Source organism: Camelina sativa, chromosome 5 (genome assembly GCF_030686135.1).
Source record: "Camelina sativa cultivar CO46 ecotype springtype chromosome 5, ASM3068613v1".
Classification (NCBI taxonomy): domain Eukaryota; kingdom Viridiplantae; phylum Streptophyta; class Magnoliopsida; order Brassicales; family Brassicaceae; genus Camelina; species Camelina sativa.
In genome coordinates this window covers 23309413-23329529 of record NC_141884.1, presented here as the reverse complement: position 1 = coordinate 23329529, position 20117 = coordinate 23309413, and the positions used below count along the sequence as shown (strand labels likewise).

The window sequence follows — 20117 nt, the reverse complement described above, 5'->3', positions numbered from 1 at the left end:
GCAGGGTGCGTTTGGCTCAGGAGAAGGATTTGGGACTGGTGAATGCTTCTAAGAATGTTGATTCGGAGTATCAGGTCTCAGCTAATGGTTTTTTCTTGGGCACGGTCGGACTTGTGTGCCCAAGGATGAGGATTTAAGATAGGAGATCTTGAGAGAGGCTCATGCGAGCATGTTTTCTATTCATCCAGGAGCGACTAAGATGTACTGTGATCTCAAGAGGTACTATCATTGGGTCGGGATGAAGAAGGTTGTAGCTAGTTGGGTCGCAAGGTGCGACGTGTGTCGACTAGTGAAAGCTGAGCATCAGGTTCCGGGCGGGTTACTGAAGAGTCTACCCATTCCTGAATGGAAGTAGGATATGATCACTATGGATTTTGTGGTAGGATTGCCAGTGTCTCGGACCTTTGATGCTATTTGGGTCATTGTGGACCGGTTGACTAAGTCAGCACATTTTCTGGCCATTAAGAAGACTGATGGAGCAGCGGTCTTGGCTAAGAAGTATGTGAGAGAGATTCAGATTGCATGGGGTGCCAGCGAGCATTGTGTCGGATAGAGATTCTAAGTTCACTTCGGTGTGGTTGACAGCTTGTCCTATGGGAAGGTTGTTAAAAGGTGGGGACCAGGGTTCGAGGAACGCCTGGTACACCAATAACCTACTGTGGATTTGGATGGATAGTTCCATTTGCCCAGTGAGGGGTTAGGATCGATGCCCTGCATGGCCAGCTTGGAGTCTATTGGACGGCTAGCGGTGGGCTAGCAGGGTCCACGGACGGTCCGTTGGGGCAGCTAGCGGTGGGCTAGTGGGGTCCACGGGACGGGTTGTCAAATATAATAATATTTAAGATTCATAAATATAATTATTTTTTATTATTAATTCATAATATACAATCATACTAATTATTAATTAATTAATTTATGACATGTATAGTCATAATAATCATCCGCACCACCTTTTTTTTACCATTCACATATTTTATAGTGAACCGCAAATAATTTTTTTACCAACTAAATATCATTTTGTACCGCTTATTTTGTATAAACCGCACTTGTTCCGCAAATATATTTCTCACACATGAACTGCAATTGAACCATACCGCACTATAAAACTGTTTTTCCCGCATAGTCAATTACACTGTCACCATTTGGAGCCATAAAATAAAAAACACACATCACTTTCTTAACAAGTAACCACAACACAAACTCACGTACGATTTGCAGATTAAGAGTGATGGATTCACTCACACATTTCTTTTGTTTGCATCCCACTATAATCAAAGCTCTTAAGTCATAATGAGATACATCATATAGTCATATATCAATGTTGTGCAGACCAACATAATTGGCTCGGCTCAAAAGAAATTTGGGTTATAATTAGCAAATTTAAATGAATCATGCATCGAATTAGAAACATGTAACATTACAACTTTAATTAAACTTCAAACTAAAAGCACAATTTTTTTTTTCTGATAAACCCAATTGGCTGTCAGTAGAAATGCACCAAAGTGTTTCAGGGTGGACTTTTCCCCGAAAAAAAGACCACCTCATTGTCTATCCCGAATTTGGAATGCTTTCTGACTAATGCCAGAAAGTAGTTAGGCTGCATTCATTTTTTACTACCAAGTAAACCAACATGCCTTAGCCTAATTGATAGATTTCCCCAACAGATATTATTTTTGTTCCAAGGTGAATGGAACCTGGGTAGTTCCTTCCAAACTTTCTTCAATTCTTCCTTACCATCAGACCAAAAAGCTTTTAAAAAATCCAAAATGCAAAACAAGAGATTTCAATAGGGGGAAAAAACCTATTTTCTGTCAAATAGAAAGATGGTAAATTCATACAAACGTGAAAGTGGAAAAGAAACAGGTAAACAACCAAGGAAGTGGGGTGCCTACATCTCGGTAATCACATTGACTTCCTATTATTATTAAGCCATTTAGAAAAGAAATGTGCTTGGAAAGACTTGTACATGTTTTCATTAGAAGGTCATCACAAATTAGGGCAACAAGTAACGAAAAATCTCCCAATATAACTTGAATGATGTCTCTGTCTCTTTCAAACAATGATTCTTCTCTTCCCTCGTCCACAACTGCCCATTCAACATAAAATTTGCTTTACGGTTAAAAGGCACCAAAACTTAATTTTCTCTCATATTAATGTTTTTTTTTTTTGTCGTAAATTAATTATCATCTATTTCAAGAAATCGACATCCTTCACGTTATTAGCATGCTGAAAAGTAATTAATGCACATTTTAACCCAAAAAAAAAAAAAATCACACTATTGTTATGTTCTATACCTCAGCAACTTTGTTCAATACTTGACTCACGTTCTGCAATAATTCCGAAAGCTGGCCGTCATATTTGTAGAACTCGAGTTCTTTATTGTTGAGTATCTTCTCAGACACCTGAAAAACTTGTAAACTTTTATAAAAAAAGTTCCAAGTGACTTTTTAGAGATTAAAGTTGTATTCTTTTATACCTTTGTTCCAATCATTCGACCACCGGCGCTATGTGCAAAGTTGATGTTGTAGAAGTGGCAGATTATTGCTGGATGATCCTTTTCTGCTATATTCTTTAAATACTTAGAATATGCTTTCCCAGGAACCATTGGCTCAGGAATCTCGTGACCTTGTTCCTTGAACCACTCCAAATCCCTTCTCAAATTCTCTGCCCTTTCTAATCCCGTGTTTTTGAGCTCGACATCTACACGAGAAAAAAAGGGCCAAATTTTGTGACAATGTTTACACGTAACAAACATACCTTTTGCATACTATAGTGTCTATTTTTAATGCATAACCATTTGCGTCATACACGCAAATGTAGTTTTATCTAAGAAAACTAAATTGACTGATATGTTAATACTTATACGTAAGTTAATACAAAACTTTGTTACGTACCATGTTAAAAAGGTCAAATTATTATACTAGTTGAATACCAAAAAGAATGTCTTTAACTAATAGAGATTCCGTGCACACCTAATTCTAATATTTAGGCGAAAGTTTGAATGATTTATTTACTTGTAGCGTGCAATAATTATTTCTAATTCTGTAATTCTAGACGAAAAATAAACAATTTTTATTCCTCAAAATGCGACACTTCAACATTTTTTAGTTTTCTTTCTCTGACTCCTCCGGCTCCTATATATTATTATATAGGGATAAGGTTTGTAATTCTGACCTAGCATAACCGTGATCCCTCGGAGATTATTTGAATACTGTTATATAAGTGCATATGATTCATGAAGAAGGAATTGACACTATGATTTGTCGGATTTTTTTTTTTGTGTGTAAATCAAGTCCAAAACATTTCTCAAAACTTTGTCTCCTAATAATTTTAACTTGCGGAGAAGATTATATTACAATGGAATCAGATCTAGTAGACTGAAATCATTTCAAGAAATTAGCTGTAAACCTCACCTAATTCATAACAAGAAATATATATAGAAAAGTAAGGATGAGAAACTCACAAGATGGGACATTAGATTCGTGAATAATCTCTTCAAGCGTGTCGAACACAAGCTTACTGTCCACCAGAAACTTCAAGTAGCCTTCGATTGTAAAATTCCATGTCGATACAGGACCATTGAACTCCTTTTTTCCTTCGTTTGCATGTTCTCTCGGGTGCATTTTCATTACCACGAACTTCATCTCCTGCACAAACCCCTTCGGTTCTCCAGGATACCTTTTCGTTGGCTTCTCCCCCGCTGCCTCCATAGCATTCTCCACCAAATTCCGATACTTGTTTGCTCTTCGGACAAGATGGCGACGAGGAGCGGCTTTTGTTAGGGGATACCTAACCGTCACAGTCTTAGCTCTCAGACTGACGTGGCTTTAACAATCGAGTCTGTTGGCATAAGCTTGAAGATAGCTTGAGGTGCAAGCTATACTAATCCTACCGAGTTATGGAATTAGGATTAATTCTATTTAGGAGTTATCTAAATATGTTAGTTTACCGGTTCAGAATAGGAAAGTTGTTAACTCTAGGGTTGAGCCATTGTTATAAATACCAAGAGAGCGTTTCATAGAGAGGTGCGCGTCTTAGGGTATTAGGAGAGATGCACACAAGGTGTGTGGCGTCGCCCCATCAATAAGATAGAGATCTTTTGATGGTATTGTTGAAGTTCTACTTCTAATCAATGAATTCTGGACTTGGTCCCGGAGATGTAGGTTATCCGAACCCGTTAACAAAGCTGTGTCTTCTTTACTATTATGTTCTTTCATACACGCACATGAACGTTATCGTACTTTGACATATAGATCTAGCCACATATATGTGCTTTATTTGGTATCAGAGCCTATAGAGAATTGTTCTCGTGATCCTGGATTTGCGGCTAGCAGAGAATGCATATGAGAAGGTAGAGTATTCATGAAGGGTCGGAATAAATCAGAAACTCTCAGGAAGGGTTGTTCTATCGGAGTTGTATGAAGAAAGAGCGCAACTTGTTTGATTGTTTCTATTATCGTCGTCAGGAAACGATTGAGAAGAACAGAGTTTTATTGACATGGGCATGATGAGAAAGGTGAAGTAGATGAGAATTACAGTGTTCATGAATGTGTTTAAGAGGAGAATGAAATTGTGAAGCAACAGATAGGAACAGAGACTCATGGGTTGTGTAATTTGAAGCAGTAGAAATCATTCGTGTTCTTGGGTTTTTTTTTTTTTTTTGATTGTTGGTGTTAGTCTGTCTGCTCTAAGACTTAGAAGATACAAGAGATTGGGTTTTTTTATGGCTGGCTTACTGAACCAAGAGCTATGTTTATGAAGAGAAGAAGATAGCATGGGCTTGGCTTTCTTTTGGGTTTCAATGGCTATCAAAATATTAAATCAACGATGGTGAAATTGGTGTTGACAAAGCCAATCCTCTACTCCACAACATCGACTTGGGATATAATTGAAAAATTAGAGATTTGAGTCTTCACTTCCAGCATCAATGGTGAATCAATGGTGATTCACAATGAGTAAAGAAAAAATAGAAACGTGTGAATTTGAGAATTTGTAATAAATCAATCATACATTAGTCTTCTTCTCTGCAGATCGAGTGTTTAGCTCATACGACTAGCAAAGTTTGTTTCCTCCTCTTGGTGTGTGGTTTCAATTGTGCTCGAGGAAGATGTTTGGTTGAGAGAAAGTAATGTTGGCATGTTTGATGTTGGGTTTATAGATCTGGACGCGTAAGTTCATGGAGATGATAGGGAGAGTTACGGCAAGAATTGTCATGGTTGATTGGAAGAAGCTGGAAGCTACATTTTGTGTTGAAGATAGATTTAACGGCGAGTATGGTTTTCTCCTTGGCATCTGAGATTGATCAAAGGAAGGATAGATTTAACGGCGAGTATGGTTTTCTCCTTGGCATCTGAGATTGATCAAAGGAAGGTTTTGAGAATCTCCATCTACGATGAGATTGAGGTTGAAGTCTCACTGAGATTGAGTTTTTTTTTTGCTGTTGCCGTTTTGACTTGAATGGAACCTTCACATTTACATGAACTCAATGGAAGAAGTGAATAAAGAATTTGGTAAAAGAGATATAACTCCTTCTTCAGGTAATGTGCTTAAGGTGTGAAGATGCAGAGGCTGTTTTTCTCGATCTCGATAGAATTGACGCAAGATTGAGAACTAAAATGACAACAATTGTGAAAACTTTTTGCTGATAAGAAGAAGTGTTGAGGCCTTGCCTTATTTGAGAAGCATTCTTGGATGTATGTTGATGTATGTGTCATGGCTTGGATGTTTTCTCTTATTGACACATACAATCAACAAGGGGGAGAAAAATATTGATACCAAGAGGCAAGAGCTTTGTAGAGGAGTTTCATAGAAAAATTCAAACCGAAAAGTTGAAAAGAATTATGTTCTTAATCATGCAGTCACCAATGGTTCTCGTTGTGAAAAAAAAAATGAGTCTATGAAATATAGTTCTTATAGGTGACCCTGGTATTTGTGGAAAAACTCAGAGAATTTAGGAGGAGGAAGAAATCATAAGTCAACATTGCGTGATGATTGAAAATGGCAAAGTTTTGGGAGCTATAGAGGATGATGTGATTCCTGCAAGGATCTTGGTGCTAAGCTATTTCATTCTGTGTGAAACAAGGAGATCAAAGATTGTGTGAGATTTGACTCTTCGACGATTTCATGCTGGATTTAATTGATGCTGAAACGTTTTAACAAAAGGGTATAAAGTCAAGTGAAACATATTGATTTTGCTTCTTCGATTTCTTTGGCTACAGACCTTTGATTTTCAGTTTGAAAGATGTTCTGAAAACGTGAGAATGAGATCTTTTTAGGGATATAAAGATCATCTACAGATTCTTTTTGGTTTGATGGGAAATTGCGCTCAATGTTGGCTGTTTCTAGGCTGCATTATTCCGGACCTGTTGTGGGGAATTGGCTTTATCTTTCAAACCGTAAACCCAAATCTTGATCCGTTTTTTCATGTGACTTCATAAGACTTCTGTTGATATTCCCACAAAATTTCATAATTTTCTGGGTTGTTTTGCTACTCCATTGTGCTCTGCATCAAAACTGATGAAAAAGGCATAATTTTAGTTGTCTCAAGAGAAGAAGTTGTAAAGAAATATCTTGAAGGCTAGATTGGAGAGCATAATTTCAGAAGAGAAGATGATCTTTTCGGTCTTGTAAACAGGTATGTGTGATTAAAAGGTTCATAAAGAAGATTGTGTGGTTGAAGAGATCAAAAAGAAATCAAGAAGAAAACTAGAGCTGGTGAAAAAAGGACAAGGAGATTTTATCTGCATCATCAAGGTTGAAGTATTTGATTATTTCGTTTTGGATGAAAAAGGAGAATTGAGGTTTCTCAAGAAAATTTCAGAAATTGTGATGGTGGAGCTAAGGAGAACAAAAGATATCGGGAATCGGATTTCTTGAGCAGAGTTTCTACAAGAAAGATAGTAGAATCTAGTTATGATTTTACAAAGTTTGAAAATCTCAGAAGGGGGAGAGCTCAATAAAGAGATAAAGAGGAGCTTGAAAATACCTGAGATTACAAAGAGTAATGGTGACAGAGGAAGCACCGGAGATGCAATGATTGATGGTCGAGTTTGCAATGATTCATGGTCGAGTTTGCAAAGATTCATGGTCGAGTTAGCTATCGGGACTTAGCTATCGAAGGAGAAAAAGAGGTTTAAGGGCTCGACGGATGTAAATGGTGAGACTTGAGAGCACCACTGGTCACCACAGAATTTGACGGCAACGATATCCCCGTAGATTGCAGCAGAGCTTAATAGGAGACTTCAATCCGATGTTGTGTCAAGGAAGATACACGGCTTGAGTTTTTGGGTTCCGAGTTGGAGTCGTAAACTTCTAAGATTGTAGCGACAGCCAGCAGAGGTGATGATGGCAAAGATGGCCATTATTTTTTTACGGAGAAAAGAAGGCCATGGAGGAATCGTAGGCATCGGGTTCAGAAGCAAAGGTTTAAACACGAAGTCGACAGCGAACGTGGAGGTGGCCGGAGTTGCCTTCGTCAGAATCGCGTTTCAGTTATTTTTGTGATCGGAGAAATCGAAGAAGAAGTTTCGAGTCTGCTTGTTTTGTTGTGAAAAGAAACAAAGGCAAAAAGAAGAAGAAAGGTTTCTCTGTTGGGAATAATGAAGAAAGAAGGTAAAGTTGACTGGGCCCAAGGTGGAGATCTTGATGAATGGGCCTCAGTCAAGTCCAGTCCAATTCTGACCAAACCTATTATCATATGGGCTTAAGGAGAAGCTGGCCCATCTGTCTTGGCTGCAAAAGAAAGAGAGAGCAAACGTTTGGGTTTTGCTATAAAAAAAACAAGAAGACTAGAAACAAGAGCTGAATAAATCTGCAAAGAGCTGTGAAGGGAAAGAAAGTTAAGAAGAGGAAGAAACGGGAACCTAGCCTGCCAGACTTGGAACTCCGGGAATGAAACGAGTTTGAAGAAATGAGAGATTTGGCATGAGAGATTTGGAAGAAAAAAGATTTCAAGCTTAAGAGGGAGAATGTTGGCATAAGCTTGAAGATAGCTTGAGGTGCAAGCTATACTAATCCTACCGAGTTATGGAATTAGGATTAATTCTATTTAGGAGTTATCTAAATATGTTAGTTTACCGGTTCAGAATAGGAAAGTTGTTAACTCTAGGGTTGAGCCATTGTTATAAATACCAAGAGAGCGTTTCATAGAGAGGTGCGCGTCTTAGGGTATTAGGAGAGATGCACACAAGGTGTGTGGCGTCGCCCCATCAATAAGATAGAGATCTTTTGATGGTATTGTTGAAGTTCTACTTCTAATCAATGAATTCTGGACTTGGTCCCGGGGATGTAGGTTATCCGAACCCCGTTAACAAATCTGTGTCTTCTTTACTATTATGTTCTTTCATACACGCACATGAACGTTATCGTACTTTGACATATAGATCTAGCCACATATATATGCTTTAGAGTCTTCTGCTTGTGGGAAAGCAGCTTGAGGCATTGATTCTTGCTGTAGCCATGAATATGCAAAATACACACACAAACTGAGATCTGTAATTAGGGTTTGTAAGAGAAAGACTAAGGAAGTGTATATATATAGTCGTGCATTTAGTCTTGATTTTAATATTAAGTGTCTTGCATTAAGTCTTTAATTTAAAGACTTTACGTATCTAGTCAACGGCTTAATTACGACAAAAAACAGCTTCGTAAGATGGTTTCGGACAATATACCGCCGCTGCACCAGTTGACAAAATAATAGAGAACTGGGTCTTACGTACAAAGCACGTGAAATATTATTAGAAAAGAAGACCAGAATAAAAAATAAAATGAGTATATATGAAATTTATATTCTTTATAAATAATAATTGAATAATCATTGATATAGAGAATAATTAAAGACTAGCAAGAGTAAAATGATTTACCAAAAAGTGAACAACCTTGTAATTATTTTAAATGAACGAGAGTAAAAGAATTATGTACCAAGTACGTTAAATATTATTTTGTGAAAATACAAAAACCATAATAACTAGATAAGTACTCGTCCAATGTGCGGGTTTTAAAGTTTTGTAAATAAAATAAAATTTAACAAAAATATATTAAAATTTATTGTATGTTATTTATCAAAAAAAATTTTTTTGCTATAATACACTAATTTATATCTATTTGTAATATGTATGTTACTATTAAAAGTGTATTTTTTTACACCTAAGTATATTGTATGTTACAAATATATATTTTACACTTTTGCATAGTTTTTTTAATCACTAAAATTGTTGGTTTAAGAAACTTCTTGAATAAAAAATATATTACGTAGTATAATAATTAATAATGTATCATCACAATAGTGTATGACTAACTATGGAGAGAATCTCGGCTCCGCCCTCTTCCCTTATGGAGAGAACCTTACGTCCAACCTCCTCCACCATGAATAGAATCTTGGCTCCACCTTCCTCTCCTAGGGAGATAACCTTCCATGCGTCCAACCTCCTCCACCATAGAGAGAACCTTGACTCTGCCCTCCTCATGTATGGAGAGAACATGTTCACGTCTTTTAGCTATCTCAAAGTGGCATGTTCCAGCAACTAATGAAAGTAAAAGTCCTTTTCCAATATCACAAAATCTTTAGATAATACCTAATGTTAAATTTCTCAATATATTCATGGAATTTTATTTGACACATCATGATATAGCCTCTGTCTCCAAGCTCATATAGATCTATCAAAAATAATTTATGTTTTTCCTATCTATCTATCTATGTTTTTGGTAAACTTGTGTTTGATTAGCCTATTTTATTCAACCATTATGTTGATAAGGTTCTACTCTTTATCTCACTTTGGGATTGAATGAATGGTAACAATTATGTTTGAAATAGAAAAAGGTCTATGACCAACCAATCAAGGTTGAGAAATTAGAAGAAAATTAATTTGACATAATTAAAGAAATAATAGAAAATTATAAGCATGGTAATATATGACTCTCAAATCAAAGATGAAAATATAAATTAATAAAACAATATAAAAATACTACAATAAAAATTAAAATACAGTATTAGAAAAAGAAGACGCACATACTAATATTACATTTTTCTTTTGGATCAACATATTAATCTTACCTATTACAAAATGAAAAAGGAGAAAGTATGAGAAAGTTTTGGTTTAAAAAAATAAGGAAAATTTACCTTTCCATTAATTTTTTTTTACCAATAATACAAAGTTTAAAACAGTATTTTTGAATAAATTATTTTGTTAGATGAAAAATATGAGACGATCTATATTTATATAGAAGTGAGTATTTATATTTTTTAGAATTAATAATTTGACTGTACATTTTCCTTAATACTTTTTCTATTTTTTTGTTGAATTAATAATTTAAAATTAAAAATAAGTAAATAATGTTATAATTTTGAATTTTATGAAATATATAATCTCCTTATAATTCTTATTATTTTAAACTGTTTAATTTTGTAATTTTTTATAATTATCTTTTAACTGTTTAATCATCATCTATTTGCTTATATAGAGGAGTGTATTTACAATCCTTTTCCTTTTAGGATTAACAAAGTTTTTTTAATATAATAAGATTACAATGATCTTATATATGCTTTGTTTTACCAAGCTTGAAAATTTTAATTTTTGATCGTTAAAATTGACACATGTCACGATATGATGAGTTACCAACTTTGATATCTAATTGTTAAAACTGACACATGTCACGATCTGATGAGATTTTAATTTTGATATATGATCGTTAAAATTGACACGTGTCACGATCTGGTGAATTAAAGAACTAAGCTTTATATAATAAGATAAGAATAAAATTCATATATGACATATACATTTTTAAAAAATAATTGAAAAAGAGAGAGTTTAATTATAGGTTTCGTTGTGGTATACCTCTAATTCTAAACTATGTAATCGGTTAACAAGTATGGTTGTTTGTTTGCTTGCCGCAGGTACCTGCGTCATGACGCTGCGGCAAGCGCTGCGACCTGCGTCTAATATTTTTAAACGTTGTTTCAATTCAGCGGTTAAAAACATAAACGCAGCCGCTGCTGCTGCCGCTGCCGCAGCCGCCAGCGTCAACCAAACGAACAAGCCCAATATAATACCAGAAATTTTAGCATGAATAAAGACTAGCATGAGTAAAAAAACTACAAAGTGAACAGCCATTGAGAACACCTTCCTTGCTTTTGTGATTGACAAACTCATATAACAAAAAATTCATGGTGAGCCATGCAATATTCGAAATCGTAATTTGGATAATCCCTTTTTTTAAGGAGTAAATATACATAACTCGATAAATTATAATATTTGAGCATAAGTCAATTAACTGTCCAAACAGCCTTAATATTACAAATCTCATTCACATCATTAATTGAAACTAGGTTTTCTTTCAGAAGCATAACGTAACTAAAAAAAGCGAAATTGTCCAACAAAATACTTTTTTTTTTATAAACTCAACTGGCTGATCCGATCATGAGAGGAACATACCAAAATACCACGGATGGACTCATCTCTAAAAGATTACTGTATTTTATATCTAAATATCCAAATTATTATTTTAATAACTATATTTAGAAGATTTTGATAATATTTAAAATTATAAGTAATGATCTTTTTATTTCATTTAAAAACTGTTTTGAATTATCATACAATACATATGATAAATAAATATGTAAATTTTTTCAGCATATGTTGTGATTTAAATTTTTAAAAACAAATATATATTACTCAACCTATGAATAAAAAAATGTGTGTTTTAATGTTCTACATAGGTGAGTTGGTGAAACGATCCAACCTGTTTTTTTTTTAATAATAATAATAGTGATCTAGTGATCTCATACTCACTAACAACCTACCACCAATTACACAACCGTGGATAACATAAAACGATACCATTAAATGAATGAAATAACCAATAACCAAATAACCAGTATTAATTCCATAATAATTAAACCAACGAACCAATCCAACATAAATCAAGGAACCAGCAATCCTAGACAACATTCTAAGGACTCAACTCTAGCAACCTAACAGAAGCCAGACAACAATCAATCGAGCCACTAGAACATCCTCCTCTTCATTGCCTTGATTCCGTGATCACTTTTTGCATTTATCTGCACCACAAACACAAATTGAGATGCATAAGTATTTTGTAAACACTCAGTGAGGCAATCCTTCCATCTACTGGGCTATACACACAAGCAATAAGATCTCTTCATACCACAAACAATAAACAATAAAATAAACCAGCCAATATACAAAGCAATTGCATCAACAGCTACTACTGAAGAAGGGTGTCGACCAACACCAGAGGGTGTCGACCAACACTGGCAATCTGGTGTTGACCGACACCCCAACTAGTGTCGACCGACACCCCAACTGGTGTCGACAGACACCTTGCTCGACATTTCCGAAAATCCTAGCGGTGTTGACCACCACCTCCACATGGTGTCAATCGACACTCGCCAAAGACATCGAATCGTTATCTCGTTGGTGTCGATAGACACCTCAACTGGTGTCGACCGACACCAATACCAAGCATCGATTTCATTCGACCAGAAATTCCGAACCTTGCCTTCAAACTCCTCCTATCCGTCCCACACGATCCCAGGAACGAATTTAAGCCTCAGGAGTCACGAAAAACGCATAAAACTCACAAGAAACTATTACATAACCCATCAAATATCATAGAAATAGAGATCTCAGCTTAGATAAGCCATGGTCTTTAGCAGCCAACATGCTACGACAGACAAAGGATGGAGAGTTTGGTTTGCGTCAAATGGATTAGAGTAACAGAAATACCTGCCTTTAAGTACACGACTAAGAAGCACGATATAATTTGCCACAACTGCTTGGCGAGGAGTGCTATATTGAAGTTTTGTAGATCCCGAAAGCCCAGGCCACCCGCCTCTAGGGGGATACTGATTTTTTCTCACGCCTGCCAGTGTAGGCCATTTAGCGTCGTAATCGAATGTTAGTACTTACTACTTAGTATCGACAGTACTTATCTTATATTTTTAAATTTTAGCCAATGGATTATATGGATAGACTCGCTTGTTCTCCAAAATTTCACAAAATGGAAGACCCATATATGCTGAACAAAAGAAGCCTACACACCTAATTACAATAGGTCCTAATCAAAGCACTGTTTTTATCTGCAGACACCTAAATCTCTCAACCGGAGATAATTAAAACTTTCCCGTGGCTCTAAGCAGCTTTACCGCCTGCTGTGGATTCAGAACCGTTACCACTCTACCAACCTTAACACATCGGAGCTGATATATATTAACATGCAGATATTAAAATGGTAAAAGTATCATTTTTTTGGTTAAGCTAACTAGCTAAGTAAGGTACATGCAGATCCATGTTCCGTATATATTAACCATGCACGAACCGTAAAATATGTTTTGTTGATACTTGATACTAATTAGTTATAAAGAGGAAAAATATGATTCGCTTTTATTTGTTGAAACTTTGAATAAAAATGCATAAGCAAATTTTATTTTAGTAAGAAATTGTATAAACTATCATTTAGTTATAATCCAATATTGTAACTAAATTAAGTTGTTTTTTTTTATAAAAAAAAATCCCTCTATCGAAACCAAACATAAGATGAGGTTTAACTAAAATACTATCAGCATAGGACAGTCGATTTACAAAAAAAAAACTTAAGTTATTTATTCAGAAATATATTTAGCTTAATTCCTATCATCCTTTGGATCCTTTGATTTTAAAAAAAAAAAACAGGAATACAAAAAGTTTTACAAAATATAGATAGAAATCTACGTGAGATTAGAAAATTAGCATAGTGCAAATCTCTACCATGAGAGACGATTCAAGTCAACGAACAAAATTTAAAATAGGATGATTCTTCATCTCCTTTTTTTGGATTCATATTATCTGTAGCGAGCGCAAAAATTGAATTGAAAAAATATGTGAATTATATTTAAATAACGAAATCAAGAACGAATTACAACAGCTTAACAACATAATATAAAGCAGTAAATAAATCATGGAGGCGAGATATGATATCTCTTTCCTTAATTCAATAAATCGGCCGTAAATGCTTTCGGACAATCACGATTTATGAATCCCAGGATACAACCGATCACGAACTATTACAGTAGCACACCAGTAATAGAAATCAAGCGAACAGATCTACGTTATACTCTCGAGACTAATAACTATAAGAACTTACTCTGACTAAAGCAAGGGAGAAGGAGAGAGAGAGCTCTGCGGCTGGACTTATTAGAAGGAGGGTTTGTGTCTTTTGAGTGTGAAAAATAATGAAAGGCTGCACCTCTATATATAGTGGAAGGAGGTGGTCTCGCGTGAATATTCAGAAAATATTCTCTGAATATTCTCGGAGTACTGCCCAAGTTTACTTGGAGTTTAAGCCAAGTCTTTCCAAAAAATTAAATGGGCCTACAGCGGACCAAAAAATGCTCGGCGAGGCGAGAATTCTCACGAGCCCACGAGCCCACGCCCATGCCCGGCCCGGCCCGGCCCGGTTCGATTCGGTTCGGCGCGCGTGTGGGAACTTCCTTCTTCATTCTACACACTTTTGAAACTAGAAGAGTGTGAAACTATATATATATATATATATATGAGTGAAAAATCACTCATATTTTTGATGTGGGATATTTCCCAAACCATCCCAAGTAGCTAACTTCACACTCTTATTTCTCATTCAAATCAACTCCGTTTTGGACGTATGAGTATACCATTTTGTAGTACTCGTTACCAGCTTTCCATTGCACTATCGACCAGACAATTCAGATCAGCCATTTGGCCGGAATTTGGCCAGAAAGTCGCCGGAAAATCATTGTCCCAAAACCTGCAAATTTTACAGAAAACTGCAGTTCCAACAATCCCCCACATGAATAGAAATAAGTCTAAACATATGACGAAAAAACTAACCCTATAGACTGACACTACTAGCTAGACTAGACAGACCTTCGAGAGTATATGCAAAAACTAACTGTATCTGAATTGGTGGCGTTTTTCAACCTTGAACCGACTCATTGTTATACCTGTCGAGTTTATTCGGCTAGTTGGTGAACATGATGTCTTGAACCATCCGGATTTGTATGTAAACTTAGACAGCAGGCATAACACAACTTCGTTTTCTCGTAGAACGAGGTTCTTTATTGTGTTCATTGTGGCCTTGAACATGCGTAGTTAATCATGAGTGAACTTGGAGAGTATAGCCTTATATATTCTCCTAGAAACAGTCTCATTTCCCACTCACAAGGTGATTTTATAAGCTGCTTGTATTTAAAGAAATATCCTGTAATTATTTCAAATATTTTACAAAGCTACATTTCAAATCATTAAAAGCATATGCTAAAACTCTAACATACTGGAAGCACTTTACATCACTCTAGGAACTGGGAAAAGACAAAAGTCTTCTAGTGCTTGTAGCAGATTCAGCTTGATTTAGTTGTCCCTTTGAACCTAGGTCATGGGGTCTCCAATCTGAGTAGGTGGGGTTACCATCAAACATCCTCTTAAGTCGTTGGCTTTAACCCATTCCTCTTGATGATTTTATAACTTGATCTCGCGCCAAACCTTTTGTAAATGGATCCACTAGGTTTTCTTTCGTATTGATGTAATCAATCGTAACTACACCAGTTGAGATAAGTTGTCTAATAGTTTTATGTCTCTGTCTGATGTGACGAGATTTGCCATTGTAATGGGTATTCCTTGCCCTGCCCAAAGCCGATTCGCTATCACAATGTACATGTATTGCAGGCACAGGATTCCCCCACATTGGGATGTCTTCCAAAAAATTACGAAGTGATTCAGCTTCCGTCATAGCTATCTCCAAAGCTATGAATTCAGATTCCATAGTTGATTTAGCTGCCAGAGTTTGTTTGGAAGACTTCAAGGACACTGCTGCACCTCCAAGTGTAAAAACATATCCACTTGTGGATTTTGAGTTTCTCGAGTCTGCGATCCAGTTGGCATCAATGTAACCTTCCAAAACTCCGGGTTCTCTACCATAGTGCAAGCCATGATCTTTGGTATAACGTAGATAGTCCAAAACTCTAGCTATAGCCATCCAATGCTTATGTCCTGGATTACTTGTGTAGCGACTAAGTACATTTACAGAGTGCGCTAAATCCGGTCTTGTACAAATTGTCAAGTACATTAGACTGCCAATTACCCTTGCATACTCCACCTGTTGCACAGGTTCACCAGAATTTTTGGTTAAGTGAATTTGAGGATCATCTGGAGTTTTTGCAGTCCCATTTGAGTAATGCTTGAATCTATCAAGCACTTTTTCCGCATAGTGGGTTTGAGACAAGATAAGGCCCTCATCAGTTCTGATGATTTTTATCCCCAAAATTACATCTGCTAAACCCAAGTCCTTCATGTCAAAATTTCTTTTGAGCATGTTTTTCGTTTGAGTGATGATGTCTTTGTTGCTGCCAATGATGAGCATATCATCTACATATAAGCATAACAAAATGTACCCTTATGGAGTAGTTTTGTAGTATATGCATTTGTCACATTCATTAATGCGAAAACTATTAGACATCATCATACTGTCAAACTTCTCATGCCACTGCTTAGGAGCCTGTTTGAGTCCATATAATGACTTCACAAGTTTACACACTTTGTGTTCTTGTCCTGGAATAACAAATCCCTCAGGTTGTCTCATGTAGATTTCCTCTTCTAAATCTCCATGGAGAAAAGAAGTTTTTACATCCATTTGATGGATTTCAAGATTTCTCAAGGCTGCAATACCTATGAGCATCCTGATCGAAGATAGTCTTGTTACCGGTGAATAGGTATCAAAGAAATCTAAGCCTTCTTTTTGCCGAAATCCTTGCACTATAAGCCTAGCCTTGTACCGCTCAATATCGCCATTTGGTTTTCGTTTTATCGTAAAAATCAATTTACATCCCAAAGGCTTAAATCCTTGTGGTAGATCTGCCATCTTGTAAGTATGATGTTGCATGATAGAGTCTATTTCAGTTTTGACATAGCTTCTGCGTATGTTCTTGGTAGATTTTCAGCTAGAAATGCCATCATCAGAAAATCATCACCAAACGATTTACTTTTGCGAGCTCGTTTGCTTCTTCTAGGTTCTAGTTCTGTTTCTACAGAAGCAGTACTCAAAGTATTGCCAGCTTCCAAAGTCGCTGCATCTCGTTGTTCAAGAGTCCGTTTTTGAGTTTTCCTACAGGGAAAAATATCTTCAAAAAATGAAGCATTTCTTGACTCCATAACTGTATTCACATGGATATCTGGAATATCTGATTTATGAACCAGAAATCGATATGCACTATTGTTATGTGCATATCCGATGAAGATACAGTCTAAGGTCTTAGGCCCAATTGTGACCTTTTTAGGAGGTGGTACAGCCACTTTTGCTAGACACCCCCACACTTTGAGGTATTTGTACGAAGGTACTGTACCTTTCCAAAGCTCATATGGTAACTTGCCAGTAACCTTATGCGGTATCCTGTTGAGGATGTAATTAGTAGTAAGCAAAGCTTCCCCCCCCCCCACATGTTCTGGGCTAACCCAGATTCCTGCATCAACGCATTCATCATCTCTTTCAGAGTTCGATTCTTTCGTTCCGCTACTCCGTTAGATTCTGGCGAGTAGGGAGCGGTTGTCTGATGTATAATTCCTTTTTCTCTGCAAAATGCATTGAACGACTCATTATATTCTCCTCCTCTATCACTTCGAACTACTTTTATAGTTTTCTGAAGCTGATTTTCTACTTCGAGGGTGAACTCTTTGAATTTTTCCAGTGCTTCATCTTTGCTATGCAAGAGATATACATAGCAATATCTTGTGCAATCATCAATGAAGGTAACAAAGTATTTCTTACCGCCTCTAGTTTGCACATACTTTAAATCACATAAGTCAGTGTGAATTAAACCTAGAGGTTCGGTTGTTCTGTCAACGCGTGGTGAAGGAGTTTTAGTGAGTTTGGCCTGTACGCACACTTCACATTTTTCTTGGTTAGTTTTGAATTTCGGAATCAAATTCAAGTTTTGCATTTTTCGCATTGTTTTGTAATTGACATGTCCTAAACGTTCATGCCAAGTAGTAAACCACTCAACCAAGTAAGCAATAGGGTTTTCTTTCATTTCAGCAACAGAAGCAGAAGCTACAATTTTCGGATGGACTGTCGTTACAGACATCTTGATCAGTCCACCCTTAACAAAACCCTTTCCCAAATACATCCCATTTTTCTTAAGAACTAACTTATCAGCCTCAAAATTGATGGAAAAACCATGCTTGCTTAGAACTGTTCCAGAGATGAGATTCTTCCGCATGTCAGGTACATGCTTCACGTTCTGCAAGGTGAGCTCACGATCAGAAGTTAGCTTCAGAACCACTTTGCCTCTACCTTCAATCTTGGACACCGCCGTGTTGCCCATGAAAAGCTGCTCATTTGACTTGTTCTTCTCGTAGGTGGTGAACATGGTCCTATCAGAGCATATATGTGTGGTAGCACCAGTGTCGTAGTACTACTCCACTAGGTTGTCTTCCACCATGTTACATTCAGTAACCACCGCAACCATGTCTTCTTCAGTTAGGTTTGCTTGCAACTTGAGATCTTTTGCTTTGCTTTTGCAAACATCAGCCTTGTGTCCAATCTTACCACAATGATGACACTTCCCTTTGAACTTCCTCTCAAGGTTGCTCTTCTTGAAGTTTGGTCCAGATGACACCTTCAATGGTTTATGAGGAATAGAGATCCCTTTACCCTTGCCTTTAAACTTGGCCTTATGCTTAGCTACATGAACATCATGCCCCTGGCTTTGAGCATCCGAATGAGCTCCACGATTGTTGTCCTCAACTCTCAACCGACGGATGAGATCATCAAGAGACATTGCCTTAGGTTGAAGTTAAGGTAATGCTTGAAATTCGACCAGCCTGGTGGTAGCTTCTCGATCAAGCAATTCGTTTTAAAGACATTGCAGATCGACATCCCTTCCAAATCGATCTCCTGAAAGATGCGTTGAAGAGCTTCCACTTGTTCCATAATTGGTTTGGAATCCACCATCTTGAAGTTCAGGAACTTCGTAGTTGAGAATTTCTGCATCCCAGACTCATCAGTCTTGTACTTGGTCTCCAAAGCTAGCCACAATGCTTTTGAAGTCTTGTACATACTGTAGAGGTCATACAGATCATTGACCAAACGGTTCAGAATCTGACCTTTGCAACAGTAGTCTCCTTGAGCCCAACTATCCATACTTCCAACCACATACACGTCAGTGTCACCTTGTGAAAGCGTTGGTGGATCCTCTGTGAGGTACCTTTCCATGTTTATGCTGGCCAAGTAGTAGCGCATCTTATTTTGCCACGTTTTGAACCCAGCTTTGCCATCAAACTTATCTGGCATCATCCCTTGGGAAGCCGAAGGTGGTATCCCCATGTGGGTTGATCCATTACCGAACAGATTTCAGCGCACGTTTTCCATACCCGAATCGGTAAGCTTTGTCTTTTCAAGTTCTTTAGCAAGGCGTAAAGCCAACTCCGCAGGAGTTTCAACAGGGGTTGCAGGAACCCAATCACCGTCAACGTTGTTGGTGTTGTCTCGAGACATTTTTCTGTTTCACAATAAACAGATCTGATTAATATATTAATCAAACAATTCAAGTAATTAAATTACACTGAATTAGTTTTGCAAACTCGCTTAACAAGCATTCGCAGAAACTTGTTTCACAAACTCACTCAATTAAGAGCGTTCGTGGAAACCAGAGAGAGTAGAGAAAAAATAATTAAAGTAAAAGCGTTCTTCAAAAACTTTCCGTGTAAGCACCAAAAGATGAAAGCAGAAACAGTTTTTCAGAAGATAAGCAGAAAGCAGATTTATTGAATTAAGACTGTAGGGAGCGCAAAAATCGAATTGAGAAAATATGCGAATTATATTTAAATAACGAAATCAAGAACGAATTACAACAGCACAACAACATAATATAAGGGGGTGGTATTGGTATGAGTTCAACAAAATCATGAAAAATGAATAAGTGAAAGATTGTTAAAGATTGCTAGAGAGTTTTGTTGATTAGTTTTCTAAAATCTTGTAAAGTCCTCCAAACAATCCCTGTATTTTTATGATACTTTCCATGACTTTTTTTTGTAAAGAAAGTGTCTAAAATCATGAACCAATAAGATAATAATTGAACTCATTAACAATCCTAG

General features: G+C 36.7%; 2 protein-coding genes and 1 long non-coding RNA gene across 3 annotated transcripts; all 3 read right to left on the bottom strand.

Moving 5' to 3' along the window:
* Positions 1-1787: 1787 nt before the first annotated feature.
* LOC104787265 (heme oxygenase 4, chloroplastic-like) lies at positions 1788-3837 on the bottom strand. Its single transcript, XM_019245333.2, has 4 exons — positions 3464-3837; positions 2477-2700; positions 2295-2402; positions 1788-2086 (listed from the first exon to the last, which is right to left on the bottom strand). Exons 1-4 carry the CDS (start codon positions 3708-3710, stop codon positions 1994-1996), a joined length of 672 nt encoding a protein of 223 aa, XP_019100878.2. The 5' UTR covers positions 3711-3837; the 3' UTR covers positions 1788-1993.
* Positions 3838-6111: 2274 nt separating this feature from the next.
* Positions 6112-7564, bottom strand: LOC147944226 (uncharacterized). Its single transcript, XR_015557438.1, has 2 exons — positions 6986-7564; positions 6112-6513 (listed from the first exon to the last, which is right to left on the bottom strand). It is a non-coding gene; the product is annotated as an uncharacterized LOC147944226 (long non-coding RNA).
* A 10465-nt stretch (positions 7565-18029) lies between these two features.
* On the bottom strand, positions 18030-20117 carry LOC147944225 (uncharacterized). The gene has a single exon (XM_087450640.1). The coding sequence runs from the start codon at positions 19345-19347 to the stop codon at positions 18772-18774; it is 576 nt and encodes a 191-aa protein (XP_087306766.1). The 5' UTR covers positions 19348-20117; the 3' UTR covers positions 18030-18771.

Coding starts and splice junctions, on each gene's coding strand:
- LOC104787265 (XM_019245333.2), bottom strand. CDS start 3,710: ATGGAGGCAGCGGGGGAGAAGCCAACGAAAAGGTATCCTGGAGAACCG. Junction 2,701..3,463: donor CGAATCTAATGTCCCATCTT/GTGAGTTTCTCA, acceptor TTTCTCGTGTAG/ATGTCGAGCTCAAAAACACG. Junction 2,087..2,294: donor TATTGAACAAAGTTGCTGAG/GTATAGAACATA, acceptor TTGAATGGGCAG/TTGTGGACGAGGGAAGAGAA.
- LOC147944225 (XM_087450640.1), bottom strand. CDS start 19,347: ATGGGGATACCACCTTCGGCTTCCCAAGGGATGATGCCAGATAAGTTT.